This window comes from Lontra canadensis, unplaced genomic scaffold, assembly GCF_010015895.1.
Source record: "Lontra canadensis isolate GAN:19392208 unplaced genomic scaffold, GSC_riverotter_1.0 scaffold66, whole genome shotgun sequence".
Lineage (NCBI taxonomy): Eukaryota > Metazoa > Chordata > Mammalia > Carnivora > Mustelidae > Lontra > Lontra canadensis.
Window position 1 is genome coordinate 501,062 of NW_022631060.1, and position 24,451 is coordinate 525,512.

Sequence of the window (24,451 nt, forward strand, 5' to 3'; positions counted from 1 at the left end):
AGCCAAGAAAAAGTAATACTTACTCTGGAATGTGCACACACACACACGCACACACACACATTTATATCTGTGTATCTATTCTATGCATCTGTATATCTCTATAAAGCAATACAGCCCCATTTTTTTAAATTGATTTTATTTATCTATTTGACAGAGATCACAAGTAGGCAGAGAGGCAGGCAGAGAGAGAGAGTGGAGGAAGCAGGCTCCCTGCTGAGCAAAGAGCCCAATGCGGGGCTCTATCCCAGGACCCTGGGATCATGACCTGAGCCGAAGGCAGAGGCTTTAACCCACTGAGCCACCCAGGTACCCCAAACCTAATAGAGCCCCATGTTAACTGTTGGATGTTGGTGAGAAGCATATGGGTGTCTACTATTATTTCTACTTGTATATCTGAAAAGAGCATTTTTCTTAATGTTTTCAAAGGCTGAGTTGAGTCATCGTCGGTCACCACTGCCTCCGGAATGCAGCCCAGATCTCTTAGCCTGGCAAATCAGGACAATCTGTAGTGACTTCTTTTCAGGCAGTCTCTTGCTCTAATGTCTTGATGTATTCCGTGCTCCAGTTAAATTGGTCCCCCCGTCTGTTTCCACATCTGCCCTGTGCTTTCCCACGTGGGTGCCTCTGCGAATGCTTCCCCTTCTTTCAACACCCGGCACAATATTCCCCCTACACAGCGTCTCCTTTGATTCCTTGCCTTGAAGTAATGCTCCCTCCACAGGACTCATAGGATTTGCGGTGATATTTGTTGTCTCGCCTTAAGTCATTTGTGTTCTCCACATATGATAGCTGCTACAGGGCGAGTTCCTCCAGCATGTGACCTGTAGATCTGTGCCCACCTTCAGTTTCCGCATGCCGGGTAGCACACAGCCTGGTCTATTCACCATGTAACAAATGTTTATTGAGCATCTGCTAGAACATCTCCAGGCCTGAGCCGGGCGTTAGGGACAGGATAGTGAATGTACAAATAGGTTCTCGTTCCTCATGGAATATAGAGGATCTTGGGAACACACAGGTATTAATCAGGAAACACAGAAATGAATATATATAGTATTTGCATAGAGAAAAGATGTAATCCTATACATACATACAGTAATGTGGAGGGCAAGTGAGGTGCGATCAAAGAATTAACAGGTGTGACCTGTTTCAAATAGGGATGAACTTTCTCTAAGATCTGGGGACTGGGGAGGAGTTAGAGAAGGAAAGAATGAATAGAGATAGTAATTAAAAAAAAAAGATTATTTATTTGAGACAGAGAACATGAGACAGGGATGGTCAAAGGGGGAAGCAGACTCCCTGCTGAGCAGGGAGCCTGATGCAGAACTTGATCCCAGGACTTCAGGGTCATGACCTGAGCTGAAAGCAGTTAATTAACCAAATGAGCCACCCAGGCACACAGGATAGTCATGTTTTTAAAAAGACTTTTCTGTTTAAGTAATCTCTACATTCAGTGCAGGTCTCGAACTCAGAACCCCGAGATCAAGAGTCTCACACCCCTCCCTTGAGCCACTGACTGACCCCAAAGATGGTCACTCTTGTGTGAAGGCCCGAGGAGGAGAGGAGAGGAGAGGCGGTAACTGAGGTGGAGGGATGAAGGGCGGGGGGCACAGGCCTCCAGAGTGGTTTGGGTTCTATCCAAGTGTAATGGGAGTGATTAGGGGTTAAAGTGACCCCAATTTTTGTTAAAAATTGTCACTGGAGTCACAAGAGGGGAAAAGAACCAGCACTTGGGGACCACTTGCAGCTTTCTACAAGAGGTGCTGAGTCTGGATTGAATGTGGCGGCAGATGCACACGTTCCAGAGGCTCACTGTAAGCAGGCAGAGGAAACTGGATCAGAGGGAGAAGAGGACCTGAGAGGCACTTGGCTGCGCCCATCCCAGGCTTCCGCCCTTGACACAAGGGCTGGGGCACTTGAAGCACTGCACGGTCCGTTGTTGCTTCCAGGCTGCATCCAAGAAGGCGGCCCAGCCCGAGGCATTTCCCTGGGGTGAGGGTGATTCCCAGAGGGAGACAGGCTCAGCGGAGAGCCCAGAGCCACTGATGTTGTCAGCAGCTGGGTTGAGTACCTGCTCCTAAAGAGGGCGTTTCCAGGGCACCCACAACAGGAAACCATTTCCCCCCATAGGTCAGGCTTACATTATGTGGTTCCCTCAACCCACGGGAAAGGCAAGGCAGGCTGGACCCCTGACAGATACTGCCCTTGGTGGTAAGCCTGGACTGGGACTGCCATAGAGTCACGGGGATCAGAGCCACTCATGCACGCTTTGTCCAAACAATGCTTAAAGCCTTCTAGTTTCAGGGCTACACTGAGCGTGGAAAAGAGGAATGAATGGTTCTCTCTGTGGTTACCAAGGAATGGTCTGCCTGGCTGTCTCACTTTCCCCAGAGCAAGTACTTCATCTGTTGCCCATTGTTCTTCCACTTTAGGTCCAGTTCGAGCAGCAGGCTGATGAAATTCACCGAAAGTAGAAAGACACAAAGTGAGGCGGGAACTGCCAGGATATCAGAACAGGTCTTCAACAGAACTTCCCGGGAGGTCATTCAGCCCTCTGCTCTGGGGTGACCAAGGGGAACGGACGGTCCTAGAAAGGAAGACCACATTGTGTATCTATCTGGTAGACAGTCCCACAGGGAATAATTGTATACTTAAAAAATGGGACCTGACTACTATCAGGGAAAATCTCTAACCCCCCAGCAGGAGGCGGCATTGGCTCACTGAGGCTTTTTAAGAGTGATGCGTTACTGTGCCTCGGGACCCTGATCACTGGGGTCCCGGTTCTGCTTGTGCAAAGGGAATGCGATCTTGGGGGGATTTACTTAAACCTCTCAACAGTTTCCTAATGACCATGTGAACAGCGTTTATTTCTCAAGGTTTTGAGGGAAGGATTAAATGAAAATGCATGAATGAAATCTGTCATATAGTAAATGATCAGTACATGCTAACTGTAATTATTAATTATTCAAGACTATCTTTGAAGCACAGCAGAGCTAACCCAAGTGGGGCCCAAGACTTCCTTGGGAATATTACACATGCCATAGAGAAGCCTAGAAATACTGGGACTTCATATGATGCAGGAGTGTGTTAATACAGTGAAGCTTTATTAAAGTTTTTTTTTAAAGCTTTTACATGATTTTTAAAAAAATGTATTCATTTATTTGAGAGAGAGAGAGAGCACAAGCAGGGGTGGGGAGGGGCAGAGGGAGAAGAAATAGATTCCCTGCTGAGCAGGGAGCCCAACGTGGGGCTGGATCTCAAGACCCCAAGATTATGACCTGAGTCAAAGGCAGATGCTTAACCGACTGAGCCACCCAGGTGCCCCACAGCTTTTACTGATTGTTAATCACACTCACAAATATAATTGCATTTTTTCTTTGTCACAACCCCAGCTGCTTTATGCCCCCTTTTACAGATGGAGAAACAGACTTGAACAAGTAGGTAATTTGTAAGGGCAAAGCCCTGAACAGGCCCACAGCTAAGGCAGGCTGTCCTTTGTACCATAGTGCCATAAAAACTCTTCTCTTCTTAATAACCTAAACAACTTAAACAGTTACAGCCGGTGTCATCAACAAAACGACATGGCATTTGTTTTCATTTTGGTAACAGAAAATAAACATATTTTCTTCTATTTTTAAGAAGTATCATCAGCCTGGTCCTGCCTGTTACTCCCAGGAAAGATACCATTTTGCCATCCCTCCAATTTATAATAAATTATTAAAAGATTATTCAATACTGCTTTTCCCCTCAGTAACTTAACTCTAATATGGAACAACTGAAGAAACTGTGTAATAATTAGGATTTGGTTTATTTGCAAGTGAAAGACTTCATTTATGTTGGCTTAAACAAATTTGGAGTTTATTCTCACATATAAAAGAGATCCAGAAGTAGGCAGGAAGCTCAGAATTGGTAGAGTAGCATTCTGGGCAGCAAGAAGAAGGAAGGAGGGAAAAAAGGGTTCCCTTCCAAGGAGCAATTTTTGGATGTCCCACACAATATGTCTCCTTACTTGTCTGTTAATGAAGAAGCAATGGGAAATGATTGTACACGTGATTCAAGTTTTCTTTCTTGGCCACTCAACTCACTGCAATCTTGGACAAGTCATGTCCATGCTCTGTTTTCTTTCAAATACAAACCCCTATTATCTTCATTATGAGAGATATAAAAGGTTCAGAAATGGGGGGCGCCTGGGTAGCTCAGTGGGTTAATGCCTCTGCCTTTGGCTCAGGTCATGATCCCAGGACCCTGCATCGGGCTCTCTGCACAGCAGGGAGCCTGCTTCCCTTCCTCTCTCTGCCTGCCTCTCTGCCTACTGATCTCTCTGTCAAATTAATTAATTAAAAAAAAGAATTAAAAAAAGGTTCAGAAATGTAAATATAGAAAATGAAAACTCCCCATAATCACACCTTTCAGAGATGACCGTTCTTAACATTTTGATATATATTCTTCTACTACCCCATGGGATTTTTAAAAATAATTAAAACTTTTTACTTTATTTTTTACATTTTTTTTTAAGATTTTGTTTATTTAATTGACACAGAGAGACATGGCAAGAGAGGGAACACAAGCAGGGGGAGTAGGAGAGGGAGAAGCAGTCTTCCGCTGAGCAGGGAGCCCGATGCAGGGCTTGATCCCAGGACCCCGGGACTGTGACCTGAGCCAAAGGCAGACGCTTAATGACTGACCCACCCAGGTGCCCCGATAATTAAAAATTTTTAAAGATGAAATATTTGACACCTCTACTTACTAGTTTTCCAGGGCTACTGAAACAAAGGACCACAGACTAGGGGGCTTAAACAATAAAAGTTTATTTTCTTACAATTCTGGAGGCTAAAAGTTTGAGATCAAGTTTCAGGTATGGACAGAACTGGCTTCTTCTGAAATCTCCCTTTCACTTTTAGATGGTCCTTTTCTCTGTGCCCATGTCCCAATGTCCTCTTAAAAGGACAACCATACTGGGTTCGAGCCCACCCTAATGACCTCATTTTTCACTTAGCCTCTTCACTTTGAAGACACCATCTCCAAATACAGCCACATTCTGAGGCCCTGGAGGTCAGGACTCCAACGGGAGTTTCGAGGGACACATTTTGGTCCCTAACAGACACTGAATGCTGATACACAAAACGACACACAAAAGCTGTGAAGCACATTAGTAAAGCGAACACCTACCAATCCACCACCCAACAGCTGGTTTCCTACAACTTTATCTGAATCCCATTCCCCTAAACGCTCCCAAAGGTAAGCGCTGTCCTAGACCTAATTTTAAAAAAATGACTCTCTCGGTCACCTTGCCTGCTAAAGGCTTCGTCTTCTGCAGACCAGGAGTAGTGTTGTGAGGCCCTCTCTCAAGTAGCCCCTTCTCTTGCCTGTTTCCATCTCCACGCTGCAGTGATTTTCACAAGCACAAATCGGATCATGCCTTTTTTTTTTTTTTTAAGGATTTTATTTATTTATTTGACAGACAGAAATCACAAGTAGGCAGAGAGGTAGGCAGAGAGAGAGGAGGAAGCAGTCTCCCCGCTAAGCAGAGAGTCCGATGCGGGGCTCGATCCCAGGACCCTGGGATCATGACCTGAGCCGAAGGCAGAGGCTTTAACCCACTGAGCCACCCAGGTGCCCCGATCATGTCTTGTTTTGTGCTTTTTCCTCAAATACTCTGCAGATGAGAGCAAATCCCTTCAAGGCCCTGTGTGGTCCCTCTATCCCTGCTTCATTCCAGCAACATCAGCCGCCTGTGGTCCTTGAGCTCCTCATTCTCCTCTCAGGGTCTTGGCCGTCTTCTTCCTTTTGCCTCAGCCCCTCGCACCGCTGTCCTCTTGTCACATTCGTGCACCTACGCGTCAAAGCCTTTCCTGACCACTGTCTCAAGTACCCGTCTTCCCACCACTCGACTCCCTCGCCCTTTGTTCTTGGAGCGCCCGTCACTACCTATGAGTGTCCTCCCGAGACCTCAGGCTGCAGTGGCGGGGGCCTCCATTTGTCTTTGTCACCACTGGGCCTGGCGTAGGTTACCAGCTTGTTCCTGACCTCAGGGTTGTCATGATAGAGTGTGGGAAAATGCAGTTTGATAGGCATTGCACAGGCAGACCAAGTTATTACAGTAAAGGACCATACAGATGCTGGACAGCCATAACTCTGATCTTCACAATAATGCAGTTGGCCCCAGTAACGACCCCCTCAACCACCCCTTCTTTGATGTTCCTGAGAGGCATCTGCTTGATTTGCCTACTGAGAATGAAGGCGTTAAAATCCCATCAGAAGGCTTTGCAGATGTGTCCTTAAATGCCTGGAGCTTTCCCGCTGCTCTCGGATAAAGCAGGGACCAGGCACAGGGGCCTTCTAGTGGCCGGGTCACTAGACATGCAGCCTAAAACATCCCAGTGTCAGCCCTCACCAGCTGGACGGTCTTCTGAGCCACACAGAGCCGTGGCAGTGTACCTGCAGAACGGCCCATCCCACTCCAAAAGGTTATAGAGAGGACTGGCAAGATGATGAGTGTGTTCTTTGTACCATGAAAGAGCTATAAGGTGATCCCCTTTGTGCACTGTTGGATGAACAATAACGAGAAGTATCTGAAGATCGAATCCTATTAATAGGGGAGCAGTTAAATAAGTCACGGTGCAATGGCACACAGTGGAACACCACACGACTTGTTAAAAAGGGCGGCTTGGGGTGCCTGGCTGGCTCAGTCGGTGAGCATGGGACTCTCAATCTTGGGGTTGAGTTAGAGCCCCATGTTGGGTATACAGGTAACTTAAAAAAGTAAAAAACAAAACGGGGGAGCTCTTATATAGTGACATAGAAAGATGCCCATGATGTATCATGGGAAAAAATGGTAAGAATATCTATAGTTCTAATTACATATGTATATGCATAAAAAAAATCACTTGGAGGACAATATACGGAACTGTTAGCAGTGTGTTTTTGTTCATTTATTAGTCAGAGAGAGAGAGAGAGCACAAGCAGGGGGAGCAGCAGGCAGAGGAAGTGGGCTCCCCGCAGAGCAGGGAGGCTGACATGGGGCTCCATCCCAGGACTGTGGTATCATGACCTGAGCCGAAGGCAGATGCTTAACCGACTGAGCCACCCAGGCGTCCCCATCAATATGTTTTTGGGGCCAAGGGTGTGAAATCTTGACACTTTCCCTGTGTTATATGCGGATTTCTCTCCACTTCTTTAGATTGACTTAACATCTAAGTAATTTAAGACAGTGTATTCATAACTGGCCAAGTACACACACCACCGATTCCCTAGGTCGCTTCTAGAAGTTTCCCAACCCTCAGGTCTGAGTGAGGGTAATACTGCCTTGGAGAATGAACTTGGCTAAGGTGGGAGCTGGTGGAGTCACAGAATAGCCTTATGCGCAAGTCACCAAGCAAAAGGAAAGCAAAGGCTGTTAGGAGACCTGCGAACGCTTCACAGTTGCGCTTCTGCAGGAAGAAGGAAAAAGGTCAAAACAATGCTATTAGCTGATTTTAAGATGCTGATTCCTCAGATTAAAGACTTGCTTCCTAAACACCCTCACGGTAGTTTCTCAAAGGTCACAACATTAATATACTTAAAATGTGGCCAGGCAGAGGAAAAGCAGAAGTTGCCTTCAACTCCCTACTTTCACTTCTCACACAGTGGACTTCCCTGCCCTTCAAAAGCAGATGGTAGATGGCATCCAGTTCTCTGTATCAAATTCAGAAAGTCGTGTGTCTTGGCCTTCCTAATGACGGACAGGACAACTTCAGTGCAAGCCAGCTGGCTTAATTAAGCTGACACTTAATCTTCCTGGAGATGGAGCTGGGATCCTTCCTGATTCAAGTCAGTTTGGAAGAAATGCAGCTTAGAGGAAATGGGAAGCTTGCTGGGAGCTACGGCCCGGCCTCACTGAAGCGGTTCTCCGACCCCCCAGTTGTAGGCCATCTCAATTACGGAGTACGGAACACCGGGCCACAGTTCTCAGGTAACTGCCTTGCTCTCATGCAGCATGTTCGTGGGCTGCAAAGTCAAACGCTTTGGCTCTGAAGTCAAGCACAACTAGATCAGATGCTTCTGCCCTGCTGTGACTTATTTTCTCACTAGAAACAGAAGGCTACTCCTATTTTTAGTTCTTACAGAGGAATCACCCTTTTGGTCATAGTAGCAATACATGGTCACTGAAGACACTGGAAAATACGGAGAAAGGAACAACCACCCCCAGACACAATCCCCTACCACCCTTCCCTTAAAGGTCACCACTGCTACTCTGTCACCTTTTCCGCTAAGACTAAGTCATATACATACATATACAGAACCTACCCTACACTTAACATTGTATTTTAGTATTTTCCCATGTTAACTGAGCTCTTTAAATGCAATTTTTCCTAAAAATATTTCTCCCAAAAATATAAGCAATGCGTTTTCTCTATGGAAAACTTGGAAAACACTGAAAAGCAAAAATTAGCTTCCCGTATTCCCATCACCTGGAGACATACATCAGTAACCAACAGGAACATAACCTCCCCTCACCAAGTAGCTTCCTCATTATATATGTGTATCATTCCTTTGGAATCTTTCTAAAACCCAATTAATTAGAGGCTGTGAATACTTCTGAAGGTCTTCACATCACCAAAGCACTTCCAGAAATGTTATTTCTCCTACCAGTATAAGTGGCAGTCTCAAACTCTCACTAGCATTATTTTTAAAGATTTAGTTGATTTGATAGGTTGAAAAGGTATCTTATTTGTTATTTCTCTGTTATGGGTGAGGGTGAAGTTCTCAATGTTACTCACTTGCATCTTCCTTTATAAAAATTATTGATCACAGCTCTGTTACCTACTACTTAATACGGTCTCCTTTTTCTTAGAGGATTATATTCACTGATTTTTTTTTTTTTTTTTTTTTTTTTAAGATTTATGAGAGCAAAGAGCGAGACAGAGTGTGAACGGGGGTGGGGAGAGAGGGGCAGCAGGAGAGGGAGACAGAGACTCTGAAGCAGGCTCCCTGCTGAGCATGGAGGCTGCCCTTGGGGCTCTATCTCACAACCAGGAGATCACAACTGGAGTGGAAACCAAAAGTGCCCGCCCCACCAACTGCGCCACCCAGGCGCCCTTGGGAAGGAGCTTTTAGTACTAGCTTCCATTTGAACCTGCTGAGGCATGGGATGACTCTGTTTCTGTTTTCTGGCCAGAAATCGCTTGATCCTGAAAGTCTCACAAGAAGACCCAGTGAGGAAGAGTTAAGTGCACACGCCATGATGGCGGTGTGAGGGGAGAGCGCGTGGTCTCTTATCTGGAGCATGTTAGAGTAAAAACCACACCCCCATCTGAAATAACACAAATTTACTACGGAAGAATTATCAACGCTTCCCCATCCCATGAGGAGACGAACTGCGCAATGCCAGGCAGAGCTGGCCACGCTCTCTGAAGCCTCCGCGAGTCCCATGTGCTGGGAGGTGGAGCGGATGCAGATGGACTCCACGGTGTGTCCCCACACTTCATAACCCGGTTTTGTAGTTGGGGGGAACAGGGGAGAACTGAAAGCACCTAGGTTTTTCAAGGAAGGTCACCATGTGAACATAAGGTCTTTGATCTGTCTCGCCTACGACAGTGCAAAAGTAAAATCCTCATCCATCCCCAACACCAAGACGTCTGCCAGTCCATCAAAACAGGCTAGAGACACATTTGCAATCAAGTTCAGCCAAGAAGTAACAAGAAGGAGAAATGCAGGCACTCGGTTCTTCAAGTATACAATTTGTTTTTATTTACAATACCCTATAAAAATGTAAATTTAGAAACTTTAATTTTTATTAATTAGAACCAAACAAAAAAGATAAAGCACAGAAAGGAAGAAATAATAGTCAAGTATTCACTTGATCAGTTGTGAGGGGAAGGGAGGAAAGGCGCATGGTGGAAACAGTCAGTAGGGAAGGGCAGAGGGAAGCTAGGTCATGTCACCGGGAGCAGCTGGCGGGGCCAGGGCTCCAGAATGGGGAGAGACAGAGATGGAAAGCAAGGACAGCTGGTTATAATGGAGGACTTTACTGTTGTATGAGACATGTTTGTGCAAAATGTTGATTCTCTTTAAATATCATAACCTGTCCCCTCACTAACATTCAAAAAGGTGAGAAAAACAAAAAGTTATCATCAGGACAGTCATGTGAAACTGACTGTGATTAAATTTTCCGGAGGGCTGTAGTCCCTGGAGATCAAACCCCTTGTCCTGCTCGGCTGCTGCAGAAGAGGGGGACGGGTGGAAAGGACCACAGTGGGCTATCCCTGCCAGGACTGAGAGCCAGGCCCCTGGCTGTCTGGGAGAGGGACCTGGAGACAAAGGGGAAGGGCAGCAGTTCTGCCTGTGGCGTGGAGGAGCCTGCAGAGCAAAGCAAGCCGAACTGAGCTTCCGTGGTTACCTTTGGAGGTTGCTACCCAGGACACCAAATAAAAATGGGGAAGCAGGAAGTAAAAGCATGGCTTTATTGACGTTGTCTCAGGAAGACAGAGCGAGTGTGCAAACACTACACTGTGGAAGCAGGCTCTAAGTCCGGCTCATCTGGGGCAACCTTGCACGCCCTAGAGGGGACAGGCTCAAGTGCACTGTAGTTGTAGCAGGAAAGGGCTTAACCGTGTGCCGTATCACCGAGGCGGACAGATACAAAGGAAATATGGCGGGGAGGAGATACAGGACTTCTCAGCCTAGAGCTGGGAGTCAGCCAATTACGAGTTCTGATTTTATTAATGTGCTGCATACCCTGTATTTATATTAAAACAAGTAGAACCCACCAAATTAATTACAAGATGGACTAGAAACAGATTAAAAATACATCAGCTGGTTTGATTTCAGAGGAGGGACGTGTCAACTATGTATTTCTCAATCTAAAACTCGTTCTTCAAGGATCCTCTGGAGACCACATGAACGTGTGTAGGGGGTGTGTGTGCATACATATGTACGTACATATGTATGTATATATATATCGGTTTCTACTTAATTGGTTCTCCTATAGTTGTATTAATATGGGGCAATGGAAAGAAGACTTTAACAGGATGAGGGAAGGAATCCTTTGGCAGGCTACAATCTACTCTGAACTGGAGTACTGGGGGTGGGAAAGGGGAGAGATTATATTTGTGTCTCTAGGGCAAAGAAAATGCAAAATTGAGAAGAATTGAGGAAAAGCAGGACATGCAGAATTGTAACACAGACGGTAAGAAGGAACCAGCCGAAGTATCACCCAGCCAAATTCCACAGAGCAGTAGGGAAACATCTGGCACTGAGAGCCAACCCCAGTTGACAGGAATCGGTCCCACAAGACGCTCTGGGAAATAAGCTACCTTCCCTCCCTCATTAAAAACACTCCATTGTGAGGCGGCAGTGCAGGTGGCAGCCAAAAGGAGGTACAGGACACATTTGGAGATCTTTTATCGGATCCCCTGAACTAGCCTATGGGTATAAAGAAAGAGAGAAAGGAAACTTGTATAAATGAGTTAAAACAGAAGGCAATATTTTGCATTAAAGTTACATCCTTGTTAGAATTCTCTCAACAAAACACCTACAGTATCTCTACCTTTCCTTACTGAACTCAAGGGTGCTTCTGTACCCCATACAGCATCTCGTATCTAGTAGATACTCATGTAGTTGATATAAGTCTTTAATGTCTTCCACTAAATTCAGTTTTATGCCCCTGATCTCCTCATTATAATGTCTAAAGTGCCAACTTTAGTAAGATGTGGAACTCTTCTGTTTCAGACTTACTGCAGCTTTGTCTCCAGCAAGTTCAGTTTCTGTCGGTCAACATAGCGAGAAAAGAGGGACACCAGGTTTGTGGGTATAGAGATTGGCTTGGCCAGGGCTGCTTGGGGAATCCGCAGAAGTTCTCGGGTTGCCATGAACATCACCTCTGTCCTGAAAGAAAAACCGTTAACGACACATGAGAACAGTATGAGAAAAAGAATAAACAATGATCTAAAAGAATGTGAAAGAAGAAACACAGCCCGGACTGACCACTGGTTGTTCTGTGTTGATTCTGTAGCGGGGTCTGAACTCTGGAGGTCTTCCCCACGGCTCAGGACGACGAGGAGCAGTGACAGGCCAAACTACAAGAGGAGAGAGAGGGAATCCAACTCAGCTCCTGATCCTCCACCAGCACTGAGAGGATCCCAGCACTAGCCCACAACGACCCCGCTGCTGTGCTCTGGCGTCAGCAAACATCAGACAACCATGAGCTGGGAGGTCGTGTCCTTCTGGCTTTACTTCAGGCAGAGCAGCAACAGCATCACCAAGGAAAAGGGGAAATCCCAGGGCCAAGCGTCCTCTCCGCTCCCCCACCCCAAAGTGAGATGAAATTTCTTCCCTGCCACAGATAATGTGGGATTTAGTTTTTCTTGCATTTACTAAAACAGAAATGGATTAAAAAAAGCCAAAGATAAACTTTGATACAGAACATTAAAGTTCACAGAAAAAGAAAAAACATTAAATAGATTGATATTCTGAATTAAGAAAAAAGATGTGAAAACCGGTGGGAAAATGTACAAAGAGGAGTGACGGAAATGATTAGGCTATGAAGAGACTTCCTTGAATCTCCTGAAAAAGTTCCCTTTACAAAATTTCCATAACACACTCCTAGCGGACAGATAAAGTTTTATGTAAGACGTTCAAAGCAGAGAAGGGATACACAGATACATTCATATATGTAGGACTATTAAAATTTACGCAACCTGCTCTAGAGATTAAAGATTTGTTTTATTCAATGGGCAGTACTGGCAGGAAACCCGTGGTCTAATGGGGCACAGAACGGAACACAAATAGTGACAAGCAGCACGAGATTAAATGTATGAATCACAGCAACAGTGGATCTGAAGGGAACCCACGTATCTGAGCTCACCTCACAGAGGAGAACCCTCATGTCATTGTCAGAAAAACAACACTGGGCTACACATACAATCACTTGTCTGACCTTGTGGCTTTCTATTGCTTTTATCAACATTAAACTCAGAGCCCAAGTAATGCAGAAGGCCCACAGCCTGTCACTCCAGAAACCCCATCTCTGTCACCTCTCAACTGCCCTTGAGTCCTGCTTTGGCAGGTTTTCAGGTGTCAGGGGGAAAGAGGCCTTGACTTTCTCACTGTGCTCACACAAGTGCCCACTGAGGAAGGGCATTACGCTGAACTATCACAGTGGTAGGCCCATCTGAGTAAAAGCACAGTTCTGAAATCACCCTTGTCACCTTCCAAGTCAGGAAACTGGCTCAGCAAAGTGAAAGAATGTGCTCAGTGTCACAAACCTAGAGACTGGCAGGCAAGGAATGGAAAGCTGCTCTGAAAGCTCATGTTCTCTCTTCTACCTTACACGTCCCCGGCAAGTCTCTGGATCATGAATCTGACGTAGATGAAACATGGGACGGGATGTTCTCTTATTCACGATCTTACGAGTCAGAGTGCGGGCTACCTGTTTCCTTCCTCACGTCAGTACTTGGATTTTATCTGCGATTACAGTGGTGTGAACTCAAAGATGTTTTCCAGCCCTCTCTGCACTTACGTGTGGCACGGGAGGAAAACCTGGCCACTGAAATTAAGCAGAAGTTGTTGGTTACAACTCTTGGAAAACGTCCCAACAAGGCAGACAGCTAATCCACACGCTTGGCCCCTCTGCAGGCACCTCTCTTCCTGAAGCAGAGTGGAGCTGGAGAGGTCACGAGGTGACAGCCACCGCTGAGGCTGTGGAGAAGGTGAGCCAAAGGAACCTATATCCCTGATGACACGTGGACACTATGCCAAAGCCATTCCATGTGAGAGACAGAAAAATCCCATTTTGTTGAAACCACTTATTTCTAGCCTCTGACACTAGGCGCTTAATGTAACTCCTGGCTGAGAGACACCTTTTCCAAAAAAGACTGAATGATTTATTTTAGAGACTGCGACAGAGAGAGAGGCCTTGCGTGGGCACACACATACAAGGGAAGAAGGGGCAGAGGGAGAGAGAGATTTAAGCAGATTCTGCACTGAGCACAGAGCCAGATACAGGGCTCCATCTCACGACCCTGAGCTGAAACCACGAGCAGACGCTTAGCCCACTGAGCCACCCAGGCACTCCTGAAAGAAACCTTTTTACAAGTTGCCACAGCAGCCAGTATCTGTATCTATAACTCAAATCTAGAAGGCTGGCCAAGTTCAGGGACCTAAGAGGGTGCGAGCACCTTGTTCTGGAGCACAGCAGCGAGGTGAGGGTTGGAGGGTGCTGGTGCAGCTGCGCTTTGAGGTAGGTTCATGAGCTGTTGCAGAAGGCTGGTGACAGTCACTGACGGAAGGTGATACAGTAGCAGAGAGAAGGGACTCAGTAAGCATGGCAGCACCTACAAAAAAATGAAGAAAAGCATTATGTGCTGGCAACTGTGACTTCAGTCAGGCTGCATCAATGGACTTGGACAGGAGGATGCCCAGGGGCACCCTCAAAAGGCCTCAGGCAAGATTTAACACAAAAGGGCTGTCAAGTCTAGCAGGTACTACTACTGGAGTCTCAACAATGGGTTCTCAGTGTCTACTGAGAACTTTTTTTTTTTTTTTTTTAATTTTATTTGACAGAGATCAGAAGTAGGCAGAGAGGCAGGCAGAGAGAGAGGGGGTGAAGCAGGCTCCCTGCTGAGCAGAGAGCCCGATGCGGGGCTTGATCCCAGGACTCTGGGATCATGACCCGAGCCAAAGGCAAAGGCTTTAACCCACTGAGCCACCCAGGTGCCCCTCTACTGAGAACTTTTAAAACTCCATTTGCACAGGAAACACGACTTGTGTGAACCAAGGTTGTAAAATCACTTCTCATATGGCAAGATTCACGATAAAACATCAGTATTTGGCTTCATCCCACAAATATTTCAATGTCTACAGTGTGTCAGGCATTGTGGGCTATAGTGAAATGGTAAACAGCCCAGGCCTGCAGGGATGTACAGTTGAGTGGGGAGTCATGAGTAAACTGGCCATTTCAATACACCATGAGAAGGACTCTGAGACCGGTAAACCCTGAGCGCCGTAGAACTACCCTGATGTACTTTTAGACTTAACTGGCTCTTGTCTGATCTTTATACAGGCTCAATGAGGAAGTGGAAAATGATAGATTTTGCAGCTATTAGGCAAGCTAAGCGAGCAGATGCTCGGCATTCAGAGTTCCATAGCTAGTAGTGAGAACCAGAATCCAAGGCTGTTGAATTCTGGCCTGCGAGTCATTCAGTCCTTTTCGTCATGAGGCCCAGACTGGAAGGTTAAAACACAGTGCTACCAGTGTTAACTAGGCTCTAACACAGGAAAGGAAATCAAGTGCTTCCAGCACTCAGTGCCCATGGTATAAACAGTGACAGCTGGTTTTACTTCAGATGGCATTCAAAGATGGAGAGTAGACTTTTAGTGACCTACCACTCTAAACAAACAAAGCTTTAACAACAAAAGCAGTTTTAATCATACATAAGAGTATAATGAAGTCTGTGTACCCATCACCCAGCTTCAATAATTAAATCATCCACATTCTACCAATCTTATTAAAATTAAATCTGTCCCTCCTATATATCCTATCCCTTCATCCATAAATACTTCAGCTTATATTTCTAACAAATTCTCTCACTTAACAAAATTAACAGCCGTTCCTCAGTATCACCTAGTATCTCCTCCATATTCATTTTCTCCAGTTGTCTCAAAAAGATCTTTTAGCAACTGATTTATTCTAATCATGATTCCAATAGGACCCACACATACCATCTGGCTGGTAAGGCTTTCAAAATCTGTGAACTGGTCCCCTGCCCACTGCCTATCTTCTTTTCTCATGCTATTTGGTTGCTGACATTCCACAGTTTGGATTTGGCTAACTGCACCTCTGTGGTGTCACTTAACAGGTTCTACTATCTGTCTTTCCAATAAAAACTGATGGTTAGAATCAGAGGTTTGATAAAATTTAAGTTCATCAGGGGAAGGCAAGGGTAAGAAAACTTCGCGGATAGATCTGTGTGCTCACTCCTGCATTATGTCAAGAAGCACACAGTGTCTGGCTGACCCCTTCTTAGACGGTGATCATTTGTTTGCTGCCCCAACCACCATAAAATTCCCTATTCTTTAACCTGATGCCTTTTGCACCAGTAAGGACTGCTGTCCAGATTGACTGACTGATTGCTTTTCCATTAGGTATTGTAAATTAGAGATTTTCTAATTTTATCATTTCTTTTGTATTTATTAGCTGAAACTCTTCTAGGAAGAACTTTCTATTATCAACTTGCTGGTTACCATGATATTTAGTTGTAATGAAAAGGCAGGATAAATGTTTGAGTCTTTTCCCTATTTACCCATTTTCAGAATAATGAGTTGATGGCCTAGCAATCTCTGAAGGTGATTAAATATTTTTTGGTATCATTAAATTAAAAGTATTAGATATATTTCAATCCACTGCTGTAATTTTTCTTTCTGAAGTAAATGATCCCATTTTTGGCCAACAGGAGTCCCTTCAGCTTTGTCTGTGCATCTTTCATGTGGGACCCTAGTAATGTTTTAGCTTCCTTACTTTCTGGCACAAGATATTCCAGGATTACCTTGTATATCTTATGCCTCAGACGTGCAACCAGTTACTGCTTCAAGAAATGGTATTCAGAGATGTAGTCTATTACTCTTTAACACACATAGGCAGAAACTCCACCCTTATAATTAACCAAGTTTTCCTCACTAGCAGGCCCTTCCACTAAGGCAGACATCTTTGAATTCTAAGCTCCTAGCCCTACACGCTATATTTCTAAGATCCAAAATAGCTCCTGGTACATAGACGTGTAATAAATATTAAATAAATATTTACTGAATGAATAAAGCTTTCCCAAACTTGTTTCCACTGATGAGTTCCTCTAGGACTGAGCGTTCACCCCATGACCTTCTAAGGAAGCTGCTGGTTTTTGTCTGGCTTCCATTTTCTAGGATAAACCTCAAATCCTTAAACTTTCTTCCAATCCATTTCTCCTTCTTAAAGATCTTTAAGAAACATATTTGTCTCATCCCGCTTCACTTTTCCACACGAGGCCTCAACTTTGCATTAATTTCTTCTGCCGGTGCTACAATTTCAAAGGACCTTTTCAACTCACTATGATTTCAGAAGGAGTAATTTTCAACTTTCATGCCATACCACCTACACGGTATCCCGGAATCATGTTTTCTGTGGATCATCACCAGCTGGTTACTGATCAAGCATCATCTGTTGTGAGAGGCTCACTCTCATTAAGTTCCAACATTCTGAACCTCACACTGAGTAGTAACTACCTGTTGTACTACCCTTTTCAATTGCTTGCTCTGAACTTTTAGAATTGATTCTAAATAGCGCTAATCTTTCAAGTGCTGGGACAAGGGTAAGTAGAGAGCAGTTCTTACCAAGAGTTTACTTATAAACTTGAAAATCATGTTTCAAAGTCCAGCCTAGTTTAGATCACAATAAACGTTATTTACGAGCACTGACTTGATTCCTGTGGCACACCATTCAACTAAATCTGCAGCTAAATGTTAAGCTCCTGACAACAGCCCAGTGAATACTTTATATCCAGCAAAGTAACCAAGACCATACATCTCTAAATTTTAGTAAGCATCGGATTCAGCTGGGGATTCTCTTACAGATATAGAAGCCCTGACCTTTCCTCTGTAAATTCTGATTCAGAACGTTTGGAGTAGGACTGAATTACCTGCCTCCCAAGAAATTCTGATACACAACACAGCTTCATGACTATGACAAATACGATGGGATTACTGCTTTCCTCAGTTTAGGAACTTGGTCTGTTAGAGCAAAAATGGGATTAAAAGTATAGTCCTAGAGTAAAGTTTTGCTTTAAACAGTCAAATCCTACTGCTGAACATTAGACAAAACAACAGAACAGGAAGAGGGGAGGGAATGAAATCTGGATTCTAGAAACCTTATCAACTATGAAGACCCAAAGGAAAGAAGTCCCACATGGGAGATCACCTCATCTTGTGCATCCTTCTTGATAAGGAAAGGGAGATTCCTGGCTGTTGTCATGAGAATGTCAGCTGCTTGCTCTGTGGAGAGGAAAGGAAGAATACGGGCAACCATTCTCTTCCCTTTTCGGATACACATGATCTGTACAAAGTGGTCATCACTTGGCCTGCAGGGGAAGGAAATGCTCACTTAGGTTAGCAGGAACTATTTAACATGTCCTTTTTCTCCTCTTACATGTTACTGAATGAACATGCTGTGCTTATTTTCACCCTATGATGACCTGTGCTACAAAATAATGGGAATTACTTCCCCACCTCTCTACCAAACAATAAGTCATTTTTCAAGTTTCGCAAATGTAGAAAATCGTCTTCACAAACATACATTAAATAGACTTGTTCAAACTACAGATGTTCATTTAAGTACTATGTAACTAGACAAACAACATGGTTGATACAGCAAAATCTGAAAACATACATAAGCAAAAAGAATATAAAAACAATCATTTCAGAATTAACTTTATACTGTTATCATTTTTCAAAAATTTATTTGTATGACAGAGAGAGAACAAGAGAGCATAAGCAGGGAGAGTGGCAGAGGGAGAGGAAAAGCAGGCTCCCCATGGAGCAGGAAGCCTGATGCGAGACTTGATCCCAAGTGACCTGAGCCGAAGGCAGATACTTAACTGACTGAGCCACAAAGGTGCCCCTACGGCTACCATTTTTAAGAACCTTTGTTAGATCTGCGTGCTCACTCACTGTGTATTTTTTTCATTAAAACAAAAACAAAAAACAAAAAACAACAAAAAGGAGTTCAGAGGATTCACATGGCTTTGTACTTGGCTTTCTTCACCAGACAACTTCTTAAGACAATTTTCCATCTCAAAAGATATACTTCAACTACGTTGATCTGATGGCGCCATAACATCCCCAGCTAAGGAAAGCCCACCTTTATTCAACCAGTTGCTTGTCAACCTGACTCCAGAAATGGTGTGTTGAAAAGAAGGGGTTTATTCTTATGTTCTGGTTTGTGTGTGTCCTGGCTTAGAAGAACCACCAATTCTTTTGCATGGGCAAAGGAAAGGGAGTTTTCGGGACAGAGTCCTCTTGCATTCATCAAATAAACACTTGGGGTTTATAGAACATTTACTGTTTGCAAGATCCTGGGTGGGACAGATGACAGATACAGATAAAAGGATACATTAAGGAGCTTAGTCCCCACTGGAAGACTGACTGGCTACGATAGTGTATAAGCATTCTGTGGAAATTCCAAGAAAGTATAAATGTCTGTACTTTCCAACTTAGAAGAAGAGACTACATGAAGATTAAAAGGCTGAACAGGCTGGAATAAAGCACGAAGCAAGTACAACCTATAGGCTCAAACGCAGACACCAAATCATGCTCCCCACTGTGTCTCCAGTGCCCAGGATAGTCCCTCTCAGAGACTGAATAGGTAGGTATCAAATAAATGAATCCGGAATAAAGAGATTTTTTTCCTGGCTGAGAAGGATTATGAAATGCTTTATATGACGCGGCATTTGAGTCAGGCTGGAAGGATAGACTCTGAGCTTCCTGGGATGGTAAGGAAGATATCCAAAAGACAGAAATGTGGAAAGCTCAGGTCAGCCAAGTAAGGAGTCCAGCTGGTCTCATGTGTCCCTCCAAGTGTACAATTCTTACCTCTCTTGTCCAGGCAATTTCCCCCTTAAGTTGTCATACATGCTACAAATTTTGTGCTTTCTTTCATCCGCCAGGGCAGGTCGCTCTTCTTCTAGACTTAGGAGATACCGCCTTTCATAATCCTCCACATCCAGGAGTAAACTATAGGTCTAAGTGAGACACAAAGCAGGCCACAGCATGCTGGGTCAGGATCAGAGTATTTGATAAACAATTTCACAGTTTAAGACCACCAGGTAAAGACAAAAGAGTGAAAACGAACTGTAGTAAGACAGAGGAAAAGGGTACTCTTTTGAATCCAGAAAAACATAATGAAAGAACTTAAAGAATTCCTCCCTGTTTGTTGTCCCTTCTGACCACTAACCCAGGAGGTGAGGACAGTGAATGATTCCACCCTTTGCAAACCTCCCAGCAGCAAGAACAGCATTATAACGAAATGATCTGCATCGCTGCTTCAAGTGATGCCTTCTATTTATAAACACAGTAGTAATTTTACTCCTGGGTGCCAGGAACTGTTCTAGGCACTACGCTTATACTCATTCACCAGACACTCTCCACAACCCAGTCAGAAAGAGATGACGTTATCATCTCCACTGTTGAAGACGAAGAAAATGAGGACAGCACAGAAAGGTTAAGCAGCTTGCCTCAAGTCACAGACTCAGTTAGAAATGCAGAAGACGTGATTTACAGCCTGGCTCCATACTCCGTGCTCTTCCTCACCATGCCTATGGCCTAGACACACAATATTTACACTTTACAAACGAACTGCCTACAGAGTACCACATTTTTCTTCACACCCAGCACAGTGTCCAGCATCCAGGGGATATCCAGTAAATACCTGTGAACTGACCTAATTAACTCAATTAATTCACAAGTGGAACAATGTAATTTTTATTCTCATTTTCTTAGAAAGGTGACCTGCTCCCAAACACTTAGCGATTAACTGACCAAGCCTGGACAAAGACCCAAGACTTCCCACTGCAACTGCAGTGTTCTTTCCATGAAGCTGGAGGTGAGGCACGGCACACTCTTTTCTAGTGTGCTCTGGTACATAACAGACACGTAAGAAGAACATATTCACTAATTAAAATCACAGAACACCGACTGCTCACTTTTCCACTTCTTGCATACCTCATCTATATGACAGTTCCTTATTTGAAACTAACTACAGCAACAAATTCTAAACTTACTTTCTCAATTATGACAAGGGTTTTTCGTCTCTTGTCCCGAACTTGTTTTTCTTTTGTCTCCTAAAAAAAAAGACAAGACTACTCAGTGTGAATTCTTCACCTCTGTTAAAAATAACTTTCTAAGTATGCACATGTACTTCCATTTGCGACAATACTGTGAAAAAAATCTTAACTCTTTGAAAGTTAGTAATCTAAACCAACACTAACTGGATGAAGGTCATAGAACAGACTGAATTAACCCACAAAGACTATTAAACTGAATTTACAGGTGGGCAAAAGGTAAATACAGAATGCAGTAAAGAAGCAGACAATCACAGGAAAATCTTAAAACACACAGAAAATGGCAGTTTTTGAAACTGGAATGAATAAACCAGTGCTGTTTGCAGCCGGTTACCCAGTTTAAAGACTCCTGCCACCCCAAGTCTAGCCTGGCTGCCTTGGAGAGGAACGTGTCAGCACCTCAGCCCACCTGCAGGAAACCAGAACGCCGGGACACGTGGTGGGGAAGCTCCCAGTCACACGACAAACAACTCCGTTGTGCCTGATTCCCTCCCACAGTGACCCCTAGGCACCAGTGACAACCCAGAGTTTCTTGAACACACAGTTGTGCTGACACTTACATCATCCTCACTCCGAGACGTCACAACGGCATCGATCATTTTTCGGGGGTTATTCACACTGGAGACTGTAAGCTTTCCCAAAGAGCCCTCAAACTGCACTGTAAGGACAAAACATTTTCAACAAGTAACTCAGCAGTGTAGGCAGGAAGCTTTCTAAGACCGCTATGGTCTATATTCTTTGCTCACAGTCTAATGGTTCAGTACAGAAATCTATGTATCTAATGTGATCTCTTACCCAAATCTATCTTTTCCCATTTTTTGGTTGCAATGGTAATAAAAATCTGAAGTATTTCCCTTTTATTATAGGGATACTAGAAATTATAACACATTTTAAAAAGTTAAGGAATCTCAGGGCGCCTGGATGGCTCAGTCGCTAAGCGTCTGCCTTCGGCTCCAGTCATGATCCTGGGGTCCTGGGATCAAGCCCCGTATCAGGCTCCCTGCTCTGCAGGGAGCCTGCTTCTCCCTCTCCCATTCCCCCTGCTTGTGTTCCCTCTCTCGCTGTGTCTCTCTCTGCCAAATAAATAAATAGAAATCTTAAAAAAAAAATTAGAAGTTAAGGAATCCCAAGCAATGAAGGATTTATAAGTCCATCTACTAAACCACTCACTCCACGCAATAAAGGCAGACTTCTGCATTTCAGGACAATAGTCCTTACGAATGAGCTTTGAACGTCTGTATCCAGTCATCTCCACAGTTATTTCTATTTATTGTATGGACAGCAGGTTGAATTTCTTTTATTATGGGCCTAGGGGTAAGGCCCTTACCTGGCTTATATGCATGCTCCAGTTTGGCCACCTGTGGGGTGATGAGTTTGGTGCGCTCCTTTTTCGGGCCTTCACCTTGTACTTCTTCAGCAGCTGACAGTTTCTCCAGTTTTTCAAAGTAATTCTACCACACCAAGATGATTTCAGTTGCAACACAAGCCCAGAGTATGGCTGCTCTTTATCATACATGATTATACTGGCGGCAGCAACAACTGGGACTCTACATATGCATCGATCTTTAATTTTTGCTAGAGTGCCAGATATTTACTTCTCAAAAAATCCCAGCCTACAGTAAAGCCCAACATCAATGGAAATATCTTTAAAGTTAGACTGCCAATATGTTTAACTGAGAAAACCAGATTATTGATGCCAAAGAGATTTCAAAACATTGGCCCGAGAGCCTCTGTAAAGAATAAGAGGCAAACACAGAAACCTTCTAGTGAACAGTGAGAGGCTCTCCAGCTTCAGAAGAGGACAGATTTTGCTTAGTCAATTCTTACCCAATTGAAAACTACATCAAAAGCAGATTCTGTCAGTATGTAGGTCTACCAGTATCTCCCTGAGCGCCTCCCGAGTAAGGGACTGAATGGTCGTCTACCTGGTAATAGAAATCGTCCAGGTAGGGATCAGTGCTTTGCAGCTGCATCATCTGGATTTTAGAGACCCAATCCTTCTCTCGCTGCAGCATGAGATTGGCATAGGGATCCTTTCGGAGATGGTCTTGATGACTGCTCCGGTGACTCCCTCTATCTCCAGCACCATTGAGACTGCGATGCTGACTGAAAACAAACAGAGGGACGCATTCACTCCAAGTCACAGTATTCATTAGGCCTTGTAACAACACAGGAACAAGCCCAGCCGGTTAATAAAAAAGATCCCACTTTGCTTTCGTTAACAAAGTGAAAAGAACTGAATCTTAATCATCGGAGAACAAAGAGCTATGGGATACACACTGAAAGAAATAACCTGGAGACCTGAGTGCCTCATCACCTGTGCTGCATTCTCTCACCCACGGACTTCTGTTTAGGCCCTGCAACAACCCTAAGAGGTAGGCGGTTTTATTTTCTCCACTGAAGACAACAAACCGAGGCCAAAGAGATGTGAACTCAGGCCAATTTGACTCACAGTCTATACACTTTTTTTAAATTGCAGAAAAATAATAAAATACTTCAAATATAGAGAAAAGCCCACAATAAACATTCATCTATCCACCACCCAGACTTAGTGGAAAAAAAAGAAAAAAATTTAGTTGCCCCAATTTGCCTCAGGGTTTTAAACAGTAGTATTAAAGCAACATACTGTTGTATTTAGTTAAGGCCCTTTTGCACCCTGTCTGGATCCTGGGTTCCCGCCTCCCTTCCTTCCCAGAGGAACCATTATCCTGACTTTGTATGCACTCCCCCTGAAATGTTCTTTTTTTTTCTAAAAAGATTTTATTTATTTGAGAGAAAGAGAGACATTCTGTGCCCATGTGCATGTAGGAGGGAGGGCAGAGGGAGGGAGAGAGAGAGAAAGAGAAACTCAAGCAGTCTCCACACTGAATATGGATACTGATGTGGGGCTCGATCTCACAACTGGGGACCATGACCTGAGCCAAAACCAAGAGTCAGATGCTTAACTGTCTGAGCCACTAAGGCACCCCCTCCCTGCAATGTTTTTAAGACTCATGACTCACGTATCCGTCTTTAGATATTATACGGTATTATTCTGTGTGCCTTTAACTTTTACATAAATGCTACCGGACATGTTAAGTCTGCCCCTTGCTTCTTATTCAATGTTACTCTCCTCACATTTATCTGTGTTGACAGCATAGCCAAGTATATACCAAAAAGAACCGCTAGCATGTGGTGTATCCATGTTTTCAACCTTATTATTTACTGCCAAAGAGGCTGTAGACTAACCAATATTCTTGCCAATAATGAGTGTTGAGACATTTCAAATTTTACTTGTCTGATGATGTAAAATAGCTATCTAATTTTAATCTGTGTTTTCCTGATTATAAGCAAGCTTGAAATCCTTTTTTTTTTCCTCTGAGTTTAAGGTGTACAATATAATGGTTCAATGATTTTAAATGTTACTTGGTGCTTATCACGATAATTGTACTCTTAATCCCCATCATCTATTTCACCCATCTCCCACCCTCCCTGCTCTCTGGTCACCATCTGTTTGTTCTCTATAGTTAAGAGTTTTTGTCTCTTTTTTCCTTTGTTCTTTTGTTTTGCTTCTTAAATTCCACATATAAGCAAAGTCATATCAGCTTTACTGAGGTGTAACTGACATACAA

General features: G+C 44.0%; 1 protein-coding gene across 1 annotated transcript in view; it reads right to left on the reverse strand.

The window, feature by feature from the left end:
- Positions 1–9,721: 9,721 nt before the first annotated feature.
- PATL1 (PAT1 homolog 1, processing body mRNA decay factor) overlaps positions 9,722–24,451 on the reverse strand; it is a 30,585-nt gene continuing 15,855 nt past the window's right edge. The window contains exons 10-19 of the mRNA XM_032879111.1: positions 22,766–22,946; positions 22,168–22,291; positions 21,401–21,498; positions 20,781–20,840; positions 19,594–19,742; positions 17,924–18,083; positions 14,154–14,309; positions 11,962–12,053; positions 11,713–11,862; positions 9,722–11,400 (exon numbers count right to left, since the gene is read on the reverse strand). Coding sequence (XP_032735002.1) covers positions 11,379–11,400; positions 11,713–11,862; positions 11,962–12,053; positions 14,154–14,309; positions 17,924–18,083; positions 19,594–19,742; positions 20,781–20,840; positions 21,401–21,498; positions 22,168–22,291; positions 22,766–22,946 — 1,192 coding nt within the window. The 3' untranslated portion in view covers positions 9,722–11,378. The remainder of the gene's footprint in view (positions 11,401–11,712; positions 11,863–11,961; positions 12,054–14,153; positions 14,310–17,923; positions 18,084–19,593; positions 19,743–20,780; positions 20,841–21,400; positions 21,499–22,167; positions 22,292–22,765; positions 22,947–24,451) is intronic.